We start from the raw sequence: 21,056 nt of genomic DNA, 5'->3' as shown, positions 1-21,056 counted from the left end.
AATCAAGGAGTCAGTTCCTAACATATGCGAAATACAACATGGGTCACTTGATCCCCATGCAAAGAGCTACTATACTAGACAAAGGCTCTTATGATTTATCTCTCTTTCAGATCACATGTGGCAATCCAGATCACATGGGATAGTCTCAACTTCACTAATTAACGGATGAATTTTTCTTAATCAATGGTTGACCTAAAAACGCTACACTGATGGGTCATTTACCATGACCATTTTCTAATTTATCTTGATAACTAATGAAAAACTTGTATAGACCTAATCACCCCAAAATTATAATACCTATAAAAGAGAGAATTTCAACAATTTTATCATTTTACCCTTCATTATTAATACCATTAAGCGATTAAATAAACTAAATTTATTAATATTATTTTACCTTAATAATACACAAAACGCTGCCCCATATTTAATTGTCACTCTGTTAAGTCACTAGATAGTGTTAATAATGGGACAAAAATTGACCTCTAAGAGTATTCATTAAGTAACTCTCAAACAGTTGCTACTCATGTGGATATTTACTATAATACATCTTAAATCAATTCTCAACGCATATTAGGATAAAATATCCTTTATGATTTATTTATCTATATATCATCTTTTGCTCGAATGAGGACATTTATTAAGTAAACCTTGAAGACATGAAATGAAAATTTCCCATAATAATATAATCACACGCAATGTATATTAGCAGCACGAAAATCCCAGCTCAAACTTGACAACCACATATGTAATTTCACCATTAACACACACATGTTTAACATAATACAAAGTTGAAGTGATTCAGTTTAAACCCATACGAAGGTAAAAATAGGCCTGTCCAGTTTCTAAATAAAATTGCATGATTGTTTATGGAATTCGGTATTAGAAAGGCAATAGCAAAAAGCAAAAAACAAAAAGCACGGGTGAAACTCTACATTTCAAGCAGAAAAACACCTTGTAGAAGAACAACAATTTCTATTCTTGAAGTACTTCTTGAATAGCAATGAAACGTCCCTTCTCGATAGAAAGTTGAGCAGCAACGCCAATGGCTACAGATAGCAAACCATCTGTTAACCTGACGGCAGGAGCACCAAGACGTTCACCTTTAAGCATTGATAACAAATGCATGTGTTCCAAGTAGCTTGATCCATGATGAAGTCCATCATACCTAGAGTAAGAAAACATGAAAAGACAGTAAGAATGATAAAATAACTCAATTTCTGATTTTTGACAATGTCTGTAAAGATCATGGCTAGGCCTTTTATCGTCCCTCGGGGCGGTGCGATGGTTAAGACATGGGATGTTACCACATGAGGTCTTGGGGTCGAAACTCGGCGTGACCGAGCATAACCTCCCCCATGTCTTGACCATTTGCACTAATGGCTAGTAGTCACCCGTGATTTACCTCCTCCGTGTTGGCCTAGGGACGGGTTGGCGGGGGCGTTGGGGGCGAGCGAATCGTCTTTTACCACATGGCTAGGCCTTTTATCACAAATTCTAATTTCTTTTATGATCTCATTAAGGGCTTGTTTACCATGATGGAATTCTTAAGGGAGGAAAGGAGAATTCCAGTTTTGAGGAGATTTTTCTCATTCAAACCAGTGGCGAACTGACAAAATCAAGCCAACTTTTCCCTTCACAGAGTGATTTTTCTCTTGAAATGCATTTGCCCAAAATAAAGCAGACGGGGACTATATCAAGGTGAAATTCCTTCTTTAGTCCCTTTGTCTCTATAGATGTAAGGGCATGAGAGTAATCAGCAAGGGCTCGGAAGTAGCCATCGAAAAAGGTGGGAGTGGCAGGTGAGAACTGTGTTCACGGAAGGGAGGGCTGTAGAACGGCCGAATAAGGGCTCAGGAGTCCTCGGTGGTTGCTCAGTAGGGCTTGGGGGCATTAATGAGAATTTGGGAGGACTTCGCTAGCATATCGACAGTGGGTCACTGAAGACAAGGACAAGTTCAACATTTTCCTTCTCTTATCTCCCAAGGTAAAGTAAGGTAATGCAGAGGACAAGTTCAACATTTTCCTTCTCTGATCTCCCAAGGCAAAGTCAGGTAATGCCAGACAATGAGTTTTCCCCCTCCTTTCCTCTCTTCTTCTCTCTCTTCCTTCCTTTCATCTCCTTCCTCTCATTTCTACGAGGATAAACAGATGTTTAGATGCACAAACCTAGTACTCAGATGGGAGACAATGACTACTTGAGTAAAAAAACAAATGGATGATCAATGGTTCATGTGCATCCTTGTTCTTTCCCTCCCCTCTCCCCTCTCCCCTCTCCTCTTTCCCCTATCTATCCATTCAAGTAAACAAGCCATAATCACGTCAATATGTGAGGAAAGGATGGATGATTCTAAGTAAAAGGAACATATACTTGGTATCACATGAAAAAGAAAAACCTTCCAAGTCAAATGAATGCAATTGCAAATTCCTACTAGGTTGCACCTTTTACTAATGACAATTAGTTTTTAAGAAAGGTTAATTGTTAAATTTGTCACATAGTTTGCAACGTCTAAAAAATCTATCACATACATTCAAATAACAAATCTATCATAAATCTTCCAACTTTTAATCAATCGGTCACATATTTCAAAAAAAAAAACTAATAACTAACGTATTATAAAACTATAAAATATCTAGCACACATGTAAACTTCTATTAAGAATCCATTAACTCATGAAGTGTCCTCATTCCTAATCACTTTTTTATTCATATAATCTACCGTGTCATGCATTAATTAGTATATCATCAGTTAACACAGATTCTTACTGGATTTTTTTTATTTATGTGCTATATTTATTATGTTTTTGTATCGTATATTATAGATTAATTATTTTTAAAAAATGTGATAGATTTTGTTGAATGTTTTAAAATATAAGGTAGAATAGTTATTTTTAAAAACACCTTTGTTAAAAGTTATAAAATATATGACAAGTTTATCAACTAATCCTTTTGTAAATGAAGAAAACCAGAACAATTACAGTATAATTTTGTTATCTCTCAACGACTTTACATTGAGCTTTCTCATGGACTCTACATTGTGTGCCCAATCAATTTTGTTGACTTTGATGACTCAACACAAAGCTTCCTCATGGAGTTGTGCGTTGTCATTAGGGTAAATATAGGGAATTGCATTAAAGGTGGAAGTCAACTGCTTCCGAACCAATTTCATGTGGAAGAAATTTTAGCCAAAAATATTTTAACAGAAGAGATTTTCATCTCTTTTTGCAAGTGGTTCCGAAAAATAGCAAATAGACTTCAACTGCCGTGCCCTTCCCAAAAGCCACAGATGTAAATGGAGCCTTAGTCAATTAATCTGCTAATAATCATTCATTTGACTAATCAATGTAAGCCTAACCTAAGGGATCAATTATCGACGGATGCATGTCCTCGGGAAAAAAAAATCCCTCCCACCCCTAGCCAACTTGGCGGTCAGCTATAAGCTGACTCCGTGATTTACCTCCCTTCACATAACCTGGGACGGAAAGAGTACCTGGGGTAAACGTAATCATCTTTTGCTACAATTTAGGCCTAAACCCAAACAAAAATATCCCACCTAACCTAGTACTCAGGTGAAGTCTTAGTTTTGGGTTAATTTTTCTTGACCTAAAAAACTAGTCCAATCATATTTTGGTCAAAAACCAATGCTGCCCTACCCATGTTCATCTTGTCGATAATAAAATTTGCACTCTTTGCAAGAGAAGCTACTAGGCACCTCACATGGGTAACTCATCAAAGTTGGTATAATGAAACTCTAGCAGAACCACCGTCTTATACTCTTTTGCACACCTAAATATTAGTTTATGTTAAGGTTTAAAATATTTGTTTCAAACTAGGTTTTTGATCCTTGGCCGGAACGAATTGTTTGGTGTCCTTTTGGCTTACATCAACAAATGGTGTTAGGCACTATGACAGCGAAGGGATGGAGGAGGGGATCGAAGAAGAAGAGGAAGGAGATAAGGAAGTTTACTTATGGGGAATGAAAAAGGCAAGTCAAGACACAACATAAACATCTCCCTCATGAGCGGATGTTTAAGGAAGCTTAAGGGTTTTGATGCAAAAGAGGAGAATTCAATGGGGAGGAATGGATGCAAGCTTCTCCTGATGAAGGATGAGCTTCAACTCAGAGTTTTTCTCACATCAATGATGAACTTCTCTCAAAATACACCAACCAACAAAGAATAAGTGATTTAGTTGCGATGAAAGCATGTTCCGCTCGTCCATTCTTGCTCATGTACAGGTGTTATAGAGCTTCATGTGTGCCAATCGACAAGCGTAATGAAAATATCACTCATGATGGCCAACATAACTCCTGATTTTAATCATCGGTAATATGTTTATTTCGTCTAAAATGAATGCTTAAGATTCATTTAGCCAACCTAAACATGGGGTGAACCACAACTTGATGTTGATATTGTTGACCATGAATTATGAGATGAACACATAACATATGTTACTACAAAAATTAAATATTGAAATACTTCATGACAAAAATTTAATCAAATTTGAAGTTGATATTTGTTATAATAAAAGCCTTCCGGCAACTTAGACAAGTGACGATTTGCTAAGAATCTTTGAAGATTTGAACTTCAAGAATTATAAGGAATTTAATTGATACATTATGTATCTCCTGAATATAAAATAGATTAAAATGAAATGATTGAGAATGCATACTTAATTCGTTCATCCTCAGCTTTTTCAGTCTTTACCCCTGTCCTCCCTTCAGCTCTAAGGCCAACACGAATAATACTCTCAGGAACAAATGCCTCACCCTGTTAAAAAAGTTACTGAGTTACCTATAGTACCAAAAGACTATATAACAATAACCTCGTTTTACTTTTGAGAAAAAACACACATATTTTATGTTGTAGAGAAGGCACAAGAAAGTTCATGAATGAAAACGTCCAAGGAAATATAACAGAAATAGTTGAGTCATTATACCTTTCCAATGTCACCTACAACAGATATTTCTTGCTCATTCTTGCTGCCTTCAGCAAACATGCATAAGTCAAGCATTCCACGAGAACCATTATCAAACTCCACTATCACAAACGCATTATCAATGATGTCTGGCACCTATTTACAACATCTGACTATGAGGATATTGGGTGCTTTCACTTCAAAATTTGCATATATGATTATTAACAAAACACTTTGTTTCTTAATGCATATTTCTCACAGAAAATGGAACTACCTTCTTACTGAAGAACAATACTTTTTTCACTACATGGAACAATGAAATGTGTGACCATATAAAGAAAATCCTGGTGCTAATGGTATGTACACTTTGTTTTTCTATTTAAGATTAATAGATGACAGTTCAATTCATAAGTCCCATTGCGACAGAGACTAAGGAGGATCAATGTCTGTGACCTTACCCTTTCATAGCAAGAAAAGAGGATGTTTCGCTAAGCTCTGTGGTCACCTATTTATCATAGTCTTACAGCAAAGGATTCTCATTGTTGCACGCAAGGTTTGACTCCAAGGCTCCAACTGATGGAGAGGATGAAATAAAATAAGACCAAGAAACCTCCTGAGAAAAGACTTGGCAACTCCTCCATTGAGGATATATAAATATGGAGTCACAACTACAGCGGTTATAACTATCCTACTAAGAATGACAAGTCGTGCACACTGAAGATATCAATGAGTGGTAATAGACAAAAGCATTGAAAGATCGAATAAATATTAAAATGATAGCAGTCACTAGTAAAATATATCATTTGATATTTTTCATCAAAAGATCAATGTTATTATGTAAGTATTATCCAAAAGGATCTGTCTGGATTGACGAATTTGTAGGAGAATGCAAGGAAAGTGAGGGAAGAATTAGTTCCCTTGTTTAGAAAGCTTAACTTAAATGAGGTGAGTCCTTCATTTTCCTTTCTTTGTTTTATTATGGACTTTTCTGTTCTTAAAATCAGGCATGCACTCGTTTTCCTCCATTTCCTCTTTTAAAAGCTGTGCTTTCTTGAAAGAATAGAAAATTTAAGAGAAAAACAGAAACATAGGGAAATAAAATGAAGAGAAGAAAAAAAATGTGTTTTAGTATTTTCTCTAGTCGTGTTTCCCTGAAGGGAGTAGATTAAGAAGAGAAAATTTATTATGTTTTCATTTTTTTTTTCCCAAAGAGGCTAGACGATGGTATTGGAAAGGCCACAAAAACAATTGAAGGCAAAGACTCTGGCAACAAGAGGGCAAGCAAAGCAATTTCTGTGATAGTTTTGGTCTGATTTGGACAAAAATTTGAGAAAACTTTCCATGCCTTTTGTTCCCCAATCTACTTCTGTCCAAAGAAATGTTTGACTTTTCTCTCTCCTCCCTCTTTCCTTTCTCTCATTGGATACATGACCGTACTCATGAGGTACTAAGCAAGCTCATGGCTATGATATGAGATAGGAACAAATATCCATACTTGCTAAATATAAAATTGGTGATGTCAAACATCAACATCAACTAAGCAAATTCTTCAATGAAATCACAAAAGTTTGTGTTGCATTGTCTTTTAAGTGCATAATAGATACAGGTAATAGTAAAAATTGTCAGCTTCCATTGGCTATGCACAATTGAGAGAGGGATGCTCTCACACACAACCATTGAAAGAACCTTGCTCTCCACGTGGAACAGGAGCTAAGGTCCAAGCAGAGGCTATTTCTGCTCAATGTTCATGACAACCATGTTGAATCGAGTGGAGACAAATCCAGCCCAAAAAGAACTAGCCAATTGGGAGAGGCACACACCACACAAGCATTAAAATGAGTTTGAATTTTCCAATGCGGAACTAACATCACAATTAATGCACAAAATAAATTACTACCTAGAGTGAGAACAGGTCTCTAGTCCACCACCCGAATCACACCTACAAGATGGAGCAATTGCCGAATAGCTAGCTTTCCAACTCATCTTAATAATCCTAATAGAAAAGCAAGATGTTGGTAGGAGACATGCCATCATTGCTCTGTTTAAATAAATCTATTGACAAGCATTCTACCTTTAGTGTTCTATTCTCAATTTCTAGCTCCCTTTTTATGGATGATAATCACTAGACAAATAAGGTAATTAGTATCAGTCCATTGACCTAGAAAACCTCAAGAATATTGAATAAAGAATCAGTTAGCAAACATTCAAATGTCTGTCTCTTCAAACTATCTTCATTTAACTAATAAACAAGATTGTCAGAGATGACCTTTCCATCATAAATCTCATCCTTGTGGTTAACATCAATAGATCCAGAAGCCATCACACGGACAGGATTGGCAGCTGCAAAAAGCATCATCAAATCGAAGAAGTGGCAGCACTTCTCCACCAGTGTTCCCCCAGTATTTACATTGAAGCGATTCCAATTATTGACCTACATGAAACAAGTAATACTGATTATAAATCCAAATGACCATTACCCATGAATAGCAAGCCCAAATGAAAGATGAACCTAGTTGCAAAACCATTCACCTTGACCAGAAAGGGAAATCGATGTTCTCGGATTGCAACCATTTTGACTTGCCCAAGCATTCCACTCTTAACTATGCCAATTAGTTTAGCAACAGAAGGTATATATCTGTATTCTAGTCCAACTTGCACTACAATATCTGGCCGTTGGTTAGCTGCATTCACAACCTATAAGATATCAACTGATGTCATGGCATATGTTGGAAAAACATGAAACCTATTTGGAACAGAGTAAAATCAACTCTTGGAAATATGAATGCTGCTTCTACAAAAAAAAATTATCTTTTATAAAGCAGTATGATTGGTATATACACAACTAATTCCTGGGTTCTAAAACACTTGTCAAGGAAAATAATTACTGAATTATAAAAGCCCACCCAGCAGCAGTGCCAAGGCCTGCCGAAGCCCACCGAAGCCTGCCCAAGCCCGCCGAGGCCCGCTTAGGTCACCCGCCTGTTAGGTTTCCGGCACGGCCTGCTACCGCACAGTGCATAGGTGGTGCCTAGGGCATATTTTCGAACACTGGATGCTACAGATACTGCAAGATCGAAAATTGTTTGCAAAATTCTACAAGTGTGAATTCTGGTCGGAGAAAGTGGCATTCTTAGGCCACATCATTTCGAGGGAAGGAGTAGAGGTTGATCCGACTAAGGTCGCGGACGCTAGGGAATGGTTAGTGCCTAGAAATGTAACTGAGATATGCAATTTCTTAGGCTTAGCTGGCTATTATCGCAAATTCATCAAGGGTTTTTCCTCCATTGCAATGCCCTTGACAGCTCTGACAAAAAAGAATATCAAGTTTATATGGGGATCTGATTGTCAGGACAGCTTTGAGCAATTGAAGCAAACACTGATCACAACACCAGTTTTAGCTATACCATCAGGGCAGGAGAATATGTATTGTACACTGATGCATCGAAGCTGGGTTTGGGCGTAATATTAATGCAGTATGATCAAGTTATTGCAAATGCATCTAGGCAATTGAAGGCGCATGAGGAGAATTATCCGACTCATAACCAATGCAAGAGGATGTCAGACATGAAGAGCCATCACTCGGAGTTGTATGGTAAGTTTAAAAAAAAAAAAAATTGAGGATGAAATTCATTTTGAGAGGGGGGGGATCGTAGTGTGACAAAAATGGTTCACTTAAATAAATCAACAGTTATGGGTTTAAGTAATTAATATGCCAACGAACTCGGCTCGATTTGCTAGCAACTCGACCCTACTTACCCTTTTAAATACATGCCTTATATTTTTTTTCTCTCTCCCCTAACACCTTGAAGCACCCCCCCCCCCTCCCCCCCAAAATTATGAACCCTAGTAACTGCGCTTAAGGTCGTGTTTTCTCTACGTCTCGCTGGTTATCTTTCGTATGCAAAACACCAACGCAAGGTTCCCTTTTCATTGTTTTTGCATTTACTGCACCATATGGATCATAGTATAATATTTTGATATGCGTTGCATTTAATTTTGGAATTGGTTGTGAAGATTTGACAAAGTTTTACCAATTTTGGTTGAAAAATCTGGATGCTAGAGGGGCTCGAAGTTGTTGCTGTCTTGTAGGGGTTGTTTAGGTGAGGAAAGAACCAGCGGCGAAGATTTGGGTTTTTCTTTCTAGGTTGTTCGGGTGAAGAAAGGAGGGCTGGAGAGTGGGTTGCGAGTTGAGGTATAGTGACCAGAGAAGGGTGGATGGGAGGGCACGGGAGTAGGATCCTTTTCTCGGCATTTCTATTTTTATTTATCTCTCGTCTATTAGCAACTCGAACTCTAGTATCATAATTGCTAGTAGAATGTCGATGCACGCAAGTTGACTGTTTGTTTTAGCATATTATCATAATTGTTAGTAGGATGTTGAAGCACAATTTGTTTTCACATGCAAGCAAATCATTTTATTTATTTAGCAATGTCTTCCTATGCATGAAAAGTAATAATGTCTTGTTTTTAATAATGTGATATGTATGTGACAATGTAACTGGTAGAGGAATTCGGTTTAAAAAGGATCCGATGAATCTTTCCAAAACAAAAGATGTTTGAGAATCCGGCTTAAGAAAGGTCCGATGAACCTTACCAAAACAAAATCAGTTTGGGAATCCAATTTTAGAAGGGTCCGGTGAACCTTGTCAACCTAGTACTAGGATAAAAGTTTAGCCAAATGATCAGAAGTTGAAATATAAAGTAACTACATCTAATGAACTAAATTCTTGTAATTTATGAGAAGAAAATTCATGAAACTAATGTCATTGTTTTCCGTTTCTTATATGGTAAATTATAAAAAAAAAAAATATTTCTCTTAAATGCGAACGGATGTTATTTCTATAAATGGTTGAACTTGCTGTCTTTAGACTCACTAGGTCCATATGGTGCAGGTAATGAAGAGACGGAAGGACTTAACGGATGAGCTTTCTTGTACTGGCAGTGCACACCCGAGGGCCTCTTTTATTTGTCTAAGTTTCTATATGCATTAGAATGTTGGGTCGTAATGTCGATGTCGAGTATGTGATTGATAATCAGTTTAAGTTCCTTTTACTAGTTGGTTGCACTTTCTGCTCTCTTGAAGAATTATTTACTATTATGATGTTCAAACAAATTTATTTTTGGTATCATGTCGTACCAGTTTATAATGCATAATCTTTAGAGTTGGGTTGCTTAATTCGAATCGTTTAAATGTGGGTACTACATGTTTGGTGAAAAGTATGACAAAGGGGTTCTAGGATGTTTCAACCATACTAAGAGATGACTGAAGTCACAGGATGCTAGATGATAAAGCAGCTGAAAAAAAACACAGGAATAGTTATATCCACATAATAGTTTCCATGGGATCGCCAAAAACCTTCCACAGTTATTTCAATTAGCAAGTTGCAAGACTGTAGAATTGCAGATTCATTAAAGCATGTCCTACCTTTTTGCAGTCCTCAACAGAAGTGCATAAAGGCTTTTCCACCAGAACATGATGTGGTTTCTGATGGTTTATAATGTCCATAAGAATTTCAAAGTGTGTCATGTTTGGAGATGACACAACCACAACATCACAAAGCCTGCTATCTAATAACTGATGATGATCTGAAAATACCTGAACATCACAGAGTTGATAAAAAAAACTGCAGGGCTTAGAATAGTACATGATGGTGGTGTTGAACCAAGATCTATAATATATCCACTCATATTTAAAGAAACAATAGAGATAAAAGATAATAGAGAATAACATGAACAGGAAGCATAGAGTAATGGGTCCTAAAGAGTGATTTTTGCTCTTTGCGAGTAGATTTGATAAGATTCAATTCTCTAATGATTCAACTAGGCTTTCCCCTTAGAGCATGAAGGAACACATGTATGAGCACTGTCAAGTAAATTAAAAGAAATAAAGAATTTTTTTGTTCTTTTCCATTATTTACTTGGTCTTTATTGGCTACACTAAAAAAATAAGAGAAATGACTGTATACAAATACTTCAAAGCTGCAGAGTTGATGCTACAGCTGCCCCTAATTTGGATGTCTTGCATTTCAAAATTAATTGGATATCATAAATTTGCAATTATTAATCTTCAGCACAAACTACATAATTCATGTTTTGATCAATTGTCACTAACATCTGTTTATCATCTCAGTGGAGCAATAAGAAATGCAGCTAATCACAACTAGTTAGGACAAATATAACTTGTGATGACAACAACGACAATGACAACAATGATGATGAGTGCATATTTATCAACTTATTTTGCTTTTTCATCAAGCATAATAGTTTCAAACTAACCAGTTAACCAATTATGCTAGCATAGAATTAATATACTATTCCCTTGATAAGTCAAACTATATTTCTTACTGCAGAACGCCACTATGAATATATGCATTATTATATTTTATGCTTTAGCAAAATATTCTGACATTTCAAATAGTTGTCCTACGGAATGGGAATAAATTTAATGCATATTAAGTGCTAAAAAGCCTTATGTAAAAAAACTTAGCCAGATTGAATATTGTTGTGTAGTAAGATAAATAAATGAATTATTGGGATACTTCATATAATAATTGTGGCAGTAGTGGAAGCTATTCATAAGACAGCATAATAATGAACATACTTGCCAAAAAGTTACTGCCAATATGTAGGCACGGAATCAAGTCAATTTTCTTCGAATTGTCATTAAATTAACCATATGCTTACCTTCAGTTATTCTGATCGATATGTATATCATGTAAAATTAGGTATCATGAATCATTAATCTGAATGTGCTAATGTTAAAAGGAATAATCAAAGTTCCTCTTAATTTGCATACCATAATAATTCATCACAATTTAGATTTGCAAGTTAGGCCAGATACCACTCTCCCAGGATTATCTACATGAATTCGAAAATCAGACATGTAATAGTACCGCGAGAAGTGGAGAGTCGAGGGATCGAGCGAGTTCGACGGCGAGGTCGAGGGATGGAGGGTGGGGGTCGGCGACGCAGGTCACGACGGCGCCATCGGTGCGGAGGTGGGCGAGGTTGACCATATGCTCCCGCCCCATCATCCCTACCCCTACTATCCCGTACCGTACCACGCCTTTCTCCATTTTTTTTCTCCTCCCCCGTCTTCTGATTCGCTCGGTCTCCTCTGAGAAGATTGGGAAACGATGGCTCCTGGCAGGGGCGGGAGGAAATAGGAATCTATTTCGGTATCTACTGTCTCTGGGTTAAGTAGTGGACTAGGGGTGAGTGGAGTGACCACGTGAATCCCACGTGCACGTGAGAGATTGAATTGTAAATGCGGGTCCTTAGGGGGATGAGATCATCTGTCTCAAAAATATTATGTTCTCATGTTCCAGCGTCAATTGAACGATTATGATATTTTCATGATGTATACTATATCCTTGAGATGTGATTTAATTCGTCCGATCTGCGTTGGGACATGGAGACGTAATATTTTTGGGACAGAGGATCTCATCAGTTAGATGGGATAAGCTTGGAGAATTAAAACATCTCCCATGTAAATTTTAGTATGTAAAATTAAAAAATCTTATTAAAATTTTTTTTATGATTGTGTAGGTGAAGTTTAGGATTTTTAATTGAAGAATAAGTTTAAATTTTTAAATTTATTTTTTCTCTTAAAAATAGAATACTCTTTCAAATAATTAAAATAAATTATTTGATGAAACATTTAATTATAATGTTTTATTTCATAATTACTTAATAATAATTAAAGTGGTATTTTGTTCTTTTGAAAATAAATATATTTAAGATGAGTTAAAAAAAATATAGAAATGACTATAATTAAATTAACTGTAAACTATAGATAAATCCCTATTCATGAATGTTTCTTTATGTCCGCTCTCTCTTTAAACAAAACTTATTTTAAACTCCCCAAATTTTTTTTATAACTCCCTAATACATGAATTTACAAATTTACCCCCTCATTAATTTTTTTCCTCTCCCCCATTTCTTTCCCAGCCACATCCATCGGACATAACAACAGAAAAGCCCTAACCCTAACCAAGCACGCCAATCCTCACCTCTCCCCCATTCCATTCCCAACCACATCTATCAATCCATCTCTATGAAGGAAAAGCTCTAACCCTAACCAAACAAAGTCATTTGTCCGTCAATCCCACTGATGACAATGTAAAGCTCTAATCGTCGAGATCCACCAACCGATTAACCAAATCCATCGACGAGGAGACTGAAGCAAACGACGAAATAAACAAAGTCGAAGTCAGCCAATCACCTCAAAAAATAGTAAGTTTCTTCGCTATTTGTAGTTTTTGATCGATTAATCTTATTTTGTTCGATTTTCACATTACATTATTTGTTTACTGTTGGTTATTATTCAAATTTGTTGGCTTCTCGATTTTTAGCAGGTCATTGTCTGATTTGTACAATATTTTTGTGCTATTTGGTTGTGATTTTTTACATTTTAGTATCCTTTTTATAGATAAATGAGGTATCTAACTATTATGAACCTATAAATTCTTCAACTGAATAATAAATGCTTTAACAGAGATTAACTTTATGTAAGAAATCGGTTTCATTAGTATAGTATCAATCATCAAGAAGTGGGGGAGTTAAAGTTCTTCAATTGGTAAACTGTTCATGTTTAATGATGATATCCAATTTTTTCTATTAAATTGAATGTTTATTTTTTTGTAAATATGCAAATGTTTACTTTATGATCTGAATGCTAAATTTGTGTTGGATATTTGCTTTATATTTTTGGTGCAGAAATGGTATAAAAATTTAAGAAATGATATTTTGAGATTGGAAAGAAGGTTAATGGTTGTAAAGAGCAAAGATGATTAAGCTTAGCAAAGAAGCAAAGGAGGTTAAGAGTAGCAAAGAAGTTAAGGAGTTAAGAGCACGAAAAAAACTCAATTGCGCTTTTCACCAACTTTTTTCAGAGTTGTAATGGCTGAAGTCGGCCCAAAAATGAGTGATAAGCAAAAAAAGAGTATTGAAAACACCCCATTTGGTCCATGGCTAAAGATGCCCAAATTGCCCATCAGCCGTTCTAGAGTTGATCTAATTTTAAAAAGATTCCAGTTGCAATCTCGTTCATTTGTGTTTGGTGAAAATATTGTTGTTCCCTTTACATCGCCAGAGTTTTCCATAGTTCTTGGATTGCGTTATTCAGGGCAACCAGTTGATCTAGATGTCAATCTGAAATCTAAATTTGTAGCTCGACATTTTTCAGGAAAAGTTGGCAATATTAACAGAAGTGTGATCTATGAGAGACTTTCCTCCTTAGCTGGATCAGAGAATAACTCCGATGTTGATGATTTTGTTAGGATGTTTATTTGTTCTGTGTTTAATTGTATCATTTTTCCTGTTGGCAACTACTCAACACCTCGATTCATTATGTCATATATTGATGACCTGACAACCTTCTTTGATTATTCGTGGGGAGATGCGGCATATAGATTTTTGAACTACCAAATTTCAAAATATATTGGAAAGGGAGATGGAAATGTTCCAAGAAAGAAGTATTTAGATGGTTCAACCGTTGGTTTGATGGTGAGTTTTTTAAGTATGTATTTATTACGTTTTGTATTGTTATATTAATATATTTATTTATTTAGGCATGGCTATATGAAAAAATTCCTTCCCTTGGAGTTGTGCGTTCTCTACGTGTTTTTCCACGGTTGTTCCTTTGGTGTGAAAGTAAGATACCTAAAAAAGCTGATTCGACTGAGAAGTTATTGAAATGCGTTGATTATACTAAAGTAAGTTCATATTCTTTTAATAGACATATTCAAATATGATCAGTTGTAGTGACCATTTATTTTTAATTGTGAAAAGGTGTTGTCCATCGTACCATTTTCAGATGAAGATAAACTTTTTCATCAAAAGCGAGGATGCTTTTCGATAATATTATGAATAATTAAATATTTTGTTAAATGAAGTTGACAAAACATTTATTTACTACATGAATCAAATTTTTTAGGTTTCGGAATGTGCAAAGTGTGGCAGAATCATTGATGGTACAAATTGGTGGAATAGTGGGCCGATAACAAAATATATTGATGGTGAGCCACAACATGAGCCAGAGATTGAATGTGAAAATAATATGGATGAGTGTAAAAGCAAGGAGAAAGATGAATCTAGTGAAGATATTAATGAGAAAACAGAGAACAAGATATTGGAAGTTAAAGTTGATGGTGAAGGTGATATTGATCAGTTTCTTGAAGTGCCTGTGGAAAAGAATATTATATCAGCAGAGCATTTTGTGAAGGGGACTAATGATGAAAGCGACTCAGGGAGCATTGTTGGTAGTTCACTAGCAATGGGCATGACCAATCATTTCCCGTCATCCATTGCAATGACCGTAATGACAAGGGCAGATCGTGTTAAGAAAAAAAAGGCTGAAATGTTTGTTACACCGCCGAATACAACGCCAAAACGTAGGAGAAACGCATGCAAAGAGGTTTTAGCATCGCTCATTGACATTGTAACGGTGGAATCGGTAAAATAGAGTTAATTTATTTGTTTGTTGCTAACCATGTTTCTATTTTTTTTCTTATGTTCCTAAATCTATTTCCCATGTAGGAAGACACCAGCACAACTAAAATACGAAGGAATGCTATTGAGGATATGATGAATGAATTTAGAGAAACAGCAGATTTTTGTGGAAATGAAGAAGCAATAGATGAAGAGCGAAAGATGTTAACGGAGTATCTTTCTCGAGATAAGTTGGAGTATGTTAATCTTATATGTTGTTACTTTTTTTTGAAATATTATTCATTTCTAGTGTAAAATAAACGACACAGGAACAGTCGAACACTGCGAAATGGGGAGTATGAGGATTTTGTTGGAAAATTGACTTCTGTAACAAGAAACCAACTGCAAGATCTGAATGAAAATTTATTTAAAAGATGCAAATATATTATTTTTCCCTTGAACTATGGATGGCATTGGTTTCTGTTAATTTATTCAGCTATAGAAGGTCAATTCAAGGTGATGAACCCAAAGCCTCATCCATCTTCTTTTGGGACAGCAAAAATTTATGTGAGTTTCATCATTTGTATTTCAATAACTGATAAAATTTAAATTTTAAAGCATAACCTATATTTGTAGGCACGATTTTTAGCTGGATACATGATGCATTTCTCGAGTTTCAACATTGGTGTTGTCACGGTAACTAAGAAAAAGTGTCGTCATCAAGGTGGGACCCTCGACTGTGGTGTTTACACCTGTTTGTGGATTGAATGTCTAGCGCATGACGATGATGAAATGTGGAATTATGAAAGAGAAGTGAAAATGGACACTTATCGGGCACACATGGCAGCCGTTATTTTGTCGGATGAAAATGGAATTATGAAAAGTAGTCTTCGTTAATTTATCCCATGTGATTATGGTTGTTGGTGGAAAACATGTTTAGGTTGTGAGTTAGTGTATCTGTGGATATTTTGACTTTGATAAACTTTGTTTGCTATTTAAGTGTGTATGCTTAATATTTTGGAAAGTGGATGTTTTTGTTGTTGAAATCTAGAAAATAGGTAATGTTGGTTATATATGATATGTAGTCATAAGTGGTTTTGAATTATTTTGAGTTAATTTAGTTTGAAACCTGGAAAAATGCTGATATGAATATAATTTATTTTTTATAATAGAAATAGTGCATAACTTACACAGGGTGTCTTTGAAATGAAACATTTTATGGTGCATACATGCATTATCAAATGAATATATAAGTATAGGGAGACTTATAGCCAAGTTATTCACAAATAATACAATCTTGAGTATAATTTTTGATAAATTGAGCGTCTAGTACATAATAGGTTGTGTATGAACTTATGAAGCAACCACACATTTAGTTTACCGTTTAGTTAGTAAGTAGGTAGGAAAATAAGTTGCTATTATATTTCACTACCAAGGAGATGCCAAGAGCAAGTATATTATTGGTACAAAATAATAAAATTTTAGTATATATTGTAAAATTTTAAGTATGACTTTTTTAGATTGAATATTATTTTAAGAAAATTTAAGTACAAAGATCCGGTGGCACCTCCTTCATGATCTTGATGCAAATTTACATGTAATTAGAAACTATGTAGGAAAATAAATTGCTACCATTACTATTTCACTATAAATTGCAACTAAAGTTCAATTGAGTATACCATTATTATCTCACTACTAAGGAAATGCCAAGAGCAAGCAGATTATTAGTACAAAATAATAAATTTTCAGTATACATTGTAAAAAATTAAGTATATATGAATTACCTTAGATTAAATATTATCTTAAGCAATTTGAGTATAAAGTAACGGCGGCACCTCCTTTATGATCTTGATGCAAACTCACATGTAATCAAGCAGCAAAGTAGGAGAATAAGTTGTTACCATTACTTTTTCACTAATAAGAAAATGGCAAGAGCAAGCGGATTATTGGTACAAAATAGTAAAAATTCAGTATATATTGTGAAAATTTAAGTATGAATTATTTTAGATTGAGTATTATCTTAAGAAATTTGAGTATAAAGCTCCAATGACACCTCCTTCATGATCTTAATGCAAACTCACATGTAATCGAGCACCTAAGTAGGAAAATAAGTTGCTACCATTACTATTTCACTACCAAGAAAATGCCAAGAGCAAGCGGATTATTAGTATAAAATAGTAACATTTCAGTATACATTGTGAAAATGTAAGTATGAATTGTTTCAGATTGAGTATTATTTTAAGAAATTTGAGTATAAAGTTCAATTGACACCTCCTTCATGATCTTGATGCAAACTCACATGTAATCTAGCAACTAAGTAGGAAAACAAGTTACTACTATTACATATTTCACTACTAAGAAAATGTCAAGAGAAAGCGGATTATTAGTATAAAATAGTAACATTTTAGTATACATTGTAAAAATGTAAGTATGAATTATTTCAGATTGAGTATTATTTCAAGAAATTTGAGTATAAAGTTCTGGTGGTACCTCCTTCATGATTGTAATGTAAACTCACATGCAATTGAGCAACCAAGTAGGAAAATAAGTTGCTATCATTACTTTTTCACTATCAAGAAAATGCCAAGCCCAAGCGGATTATTGGTATAAAATAGTAAACTTTCAGTATATATTGTGAAAATTTAAGTATGAATTATTTTATATTGAGTATTATCTTAAGCAATGTGAGTATAAAGTAACGGTGGCACCTCCTTTATGATCTTGATGCAAACTCACATATAATTGAGCAACTAAGTAGAAAAATAAGTTGTTACCCTTAATTTTTCACTAATATGAAAATGCCAAGAGCAAGCAAATTATTGGTACAAAATAGTAAAAATTCAGTATATATTGTGAAAATTTAAGTATGAATTGTTTTAAATTGAGTATTATCTTAAGAAATTTGAGTATAAAGTTCCAATGACACCTCCTTCATGATCTTAATGCAAACTCACATGTAATCGAATACCTAAGTAGGAAAATAAGTTGCTATCATTACTTTTTCACTATCAAGAAAATGCCAAGCCCAAGCGGATTATTGGTATAAAATAGTAAAATTTCAGTATATATTGAGAAAATGTAAGTATAAATTATTTTAGACTGAGTATTATCTTAAGAAATTTGAGTATAAAGCTCCAATGACACCTCCTTCATGATCTTAATGCAAACTCACATGTAATCGAGCACCTAAGTAAGAAAATAAGTTGCTACCATTACTATTTCACTACCAAGAAAATGCCAAGAGCAAGCGGATTATTAGTATAAAATAGTAACATTTCAGTATACATTGTGAAAATGTAAGTATGAATTGTTTCAGATTGAGTATTATTTTAAGAAATTTGAGTATAAAGTTCAATTGACACCTCCTTCATGATCTTGATGCAAACTCACATGTAATCTAGCAACTAAGTAGGAAAACAAGTTACTACTATTACATATTTCACTACCAAGAAAATGTCAAGAGCAAGCGGATTATTAGTATAAAATAGTAACATTTTAGTATATATGGTGAAAATGTAAGTATGAATTATTTCAAATTGAGTATTATTTCAAGAAATTTGAGTATAAAGTTATGGTGGTACCTCCTTCATGATTATAATGCAAACTCACATGTAATTGAGCAACCAAGTAGGAAAATAAGTTGCTATCATTACTTTTTCACTATCAAGAAAATGTCAAGCCCAAGCGGATTATTGGTATAAAATAGTAAACTTTCAGTATATATTGTGAAAATTTAAGTATGAATTATTTTATATTGAGTATTATCTTAAGCAATGTGAGTATAAAGTAACGGTGGCATCTCCTTTATGATCTTGATACAAACTCACATGTAATTGAGCAACTAAGTAGAAAAATAAGTTGTTACCCTTAATTTTTCACTAATACGAAAATGCCAAGATCAAGCAAATTATTGGTACAAAATAGTAGAAATTTAGTATATATTGTGAAAATTTAAGTATGAATTGTTTTAGATTGAGTATTATCTTAAGAAATTTGAGTATAAAGTTCCAATGACACCTCCTTCATGATCTTAATGCAAACTCACATGTAATCTAGCACCTAAGTAAGAAAATAAGTTGCTATCATTACTTTTTCACTATCAAGAAAATGCCAAGCCCAAGCGGATTATTGCTATAAAATAGTAAAATTTCATTATATATTGAGAAAATGCAAGTATAAATTATTTTAGATTGAGTATTATCTTATTGAGTATAAAGCTCCAATGACACCTTCTTCATGATCTTAATGCAAACTCACATGTAATCGAGCACCTAAGTAGGAAAATAAGTTGCTACCATTACTATTTCACTACCAAGAAAATGCCAAGAGCAAGCGGATTATTAGTATAAAATAGTAACATTTCAGTATACATTGTGAAAATGTAAGTATGAATTGTTTTAGATTGAGTATTATCTTAAGAAATTTGAGTATAAAGTTTCAATGACACCTTCTTCATGATCTTAATGCAAACTCACATGTAATCGAGCAACTAAGTAGGAAAATAAGTTACTACTATTACATATTTCACTACCAAGAAAATGTCAAGAGCAAGCGGATTATTAGTATAAAATAGTAACATTTTAGTATACATTGTGAAAATGTAAGTATGAATTATTTCAGATTGAGTATTATTTTAAGAAATTTGAGTATAAAGTTTAATTGACACCTCTTTCATGATCTTGATGTAAACTCACATATAATTAGTAACTAAGTAGGAACATAAGTTGCTACCATTATTATCTCACTACCAAGGAAATGCTAAGAGCAAGTAGATTATTAGTACAAAATAGTAAAATTTTAGCATACATTGTAAAAATTTAATTGTGAATTATTTTAAATTAAGTATTATTTCAAGAAATTTGAGTAAAAGGTGGCACCTCCTTCATGATTTTAATGCAAAGTCACATGTAATTAAGCAACCAAGTAGAAAAACAAGTTGATATTATTACTATTTTACTACCAAGAAAATGCCAAGAACAAGTGGATTATTGGTACACAATGATATTATTTTAGTATACATTGTGGAAATTCAAGTATGAATTGTTTTAGATTTAGTATTATTTTAAGAAATTTGACTATAATATTCTAGTGGTGTCTCCTTCATCATGTCAACTCAACCTCACATGTAATTAGCAACCAATAGGAAAATAAGTTGTTACCATTACTATTTCACTATTATGAAATGTCAAAGGCAAGCAGATTATTAGTATAAAATAATAATATTTCAGTATACATTGTGAAAATTTAAGTTTGAATTATTTTAGATTGAGTATTATTTTAAGAAATTTGAGTATAAAGTTCCAATGACACCTTCTTCATGATCTTAATACAAACTCACATGTAATCGAGCAACTAAGTAGGAAAATAAGTTGCTACTATTACTATTTCACTACCAAGAAAATACCAAGAGCTGGCGGATTATTAAAACCAAAATAGTATAATTTCAATATACATTGTGTAAATTTAATTATGAATTGTTTAAGATCGAGTATTATTTTAAGAAATTTGAGTATAATGTTCCTGTGGCATCTCTTTCATCATTTGTTTTAGATTGAGTATTATTTTAAAAAATTTGAGTATAAAGTTTCGGTGTTACCTCTTTTATGATCTTGATGCAAACTCAATTATGAATATAAGTATAAAATAGTAAAATTTCAGTATATAATGTGAAAATATAAGTATGAATTATTTTAGATTGAGTATTATTTCAA

The 21,056-nt window shown here is 34.0% G+C and overlaps 1 protein-coding gene across 1 annotated transcript; it reads right to left on the bottom strand.

Annotated features, from left to right (window-relative positions):
- Nucleotides 1-727: 727 nt before the first annotated feature.
- On the bottom strand, nucleotides 728-12,072 carry LOC122005633 (inositol 2-dehydrogenase 2-like). Its single transcript, XM_042560748.1, has 7 exons — nucleotides 11,808-12,072; nucleotides 10,340-10,510; nucleotides 7,444-7,608; nucleotides 7,181-7,345; nucleotides 4,936-5,070; nucleotides 4,669-4,766; nucleotides 728-1,165 (listed from the first exon to the last, which is right to left on the bottom strand). Exons 1-7 carry the CDS (start codon nucleotides 11,988-11,990, stop codon nucleotides 973-975), a joined length of 1,110 nt encoding a protein of 369 aa, XP_042416682.1. The 5' UTR covers nucleotides 11,991-12,072; the 3' UTR covers nucleotides 728-972.
- Between the last annotated feature and the right edge of the window lie 8,984 nt (nucleotides 12,073-21,056).

This window comes from Zingiber officinale, chromosome 7B, assembly GCF_018446385.1.
Source record: "Zingiber officinale cultivar Zhangliang chromosome 7B, Zo_v1.1, whole genome shotgun sequence".
Lineage (NCBI taxonomy): Eukaryota > Viridiplantae > Streptophyta > Magnoliopsida > Zingiberales > Zingiberaceae > Zingiber > Zingiber officinale.
Note: the sequence above shows the minus strand (reverse complement) of the source record. Positions and strands in the feature narration are given on the sequence as shown.

What these genes read in the sequence shown, in the direction of transcription:
- LOC122005633 (XM_042560748.1), bottom strand. Translation starts at nt 11,990, where the DNA reads ATGGAGAAAGGCGTGGTACGGTACGGGATAGTAGGGGTAGGGATGATG. An exon ending in ATGAGATTTATGATGGAAAG is followed by an intron (nt 5,071 to 7,180) that starts GTCATCTCTGAC and finishes TGTTGTAAATAG; the next exon opens with GTGCCAGACATCATTGATAA. An exon ending in GCTGAGGATGAACGAATTAA is followed by an intron (nt 1,166 to 4,668) that starts GTATGCATTCTC and finishes TTCTTACTCTAG; the next exon opens with GTATGATGGACTTCATCATG.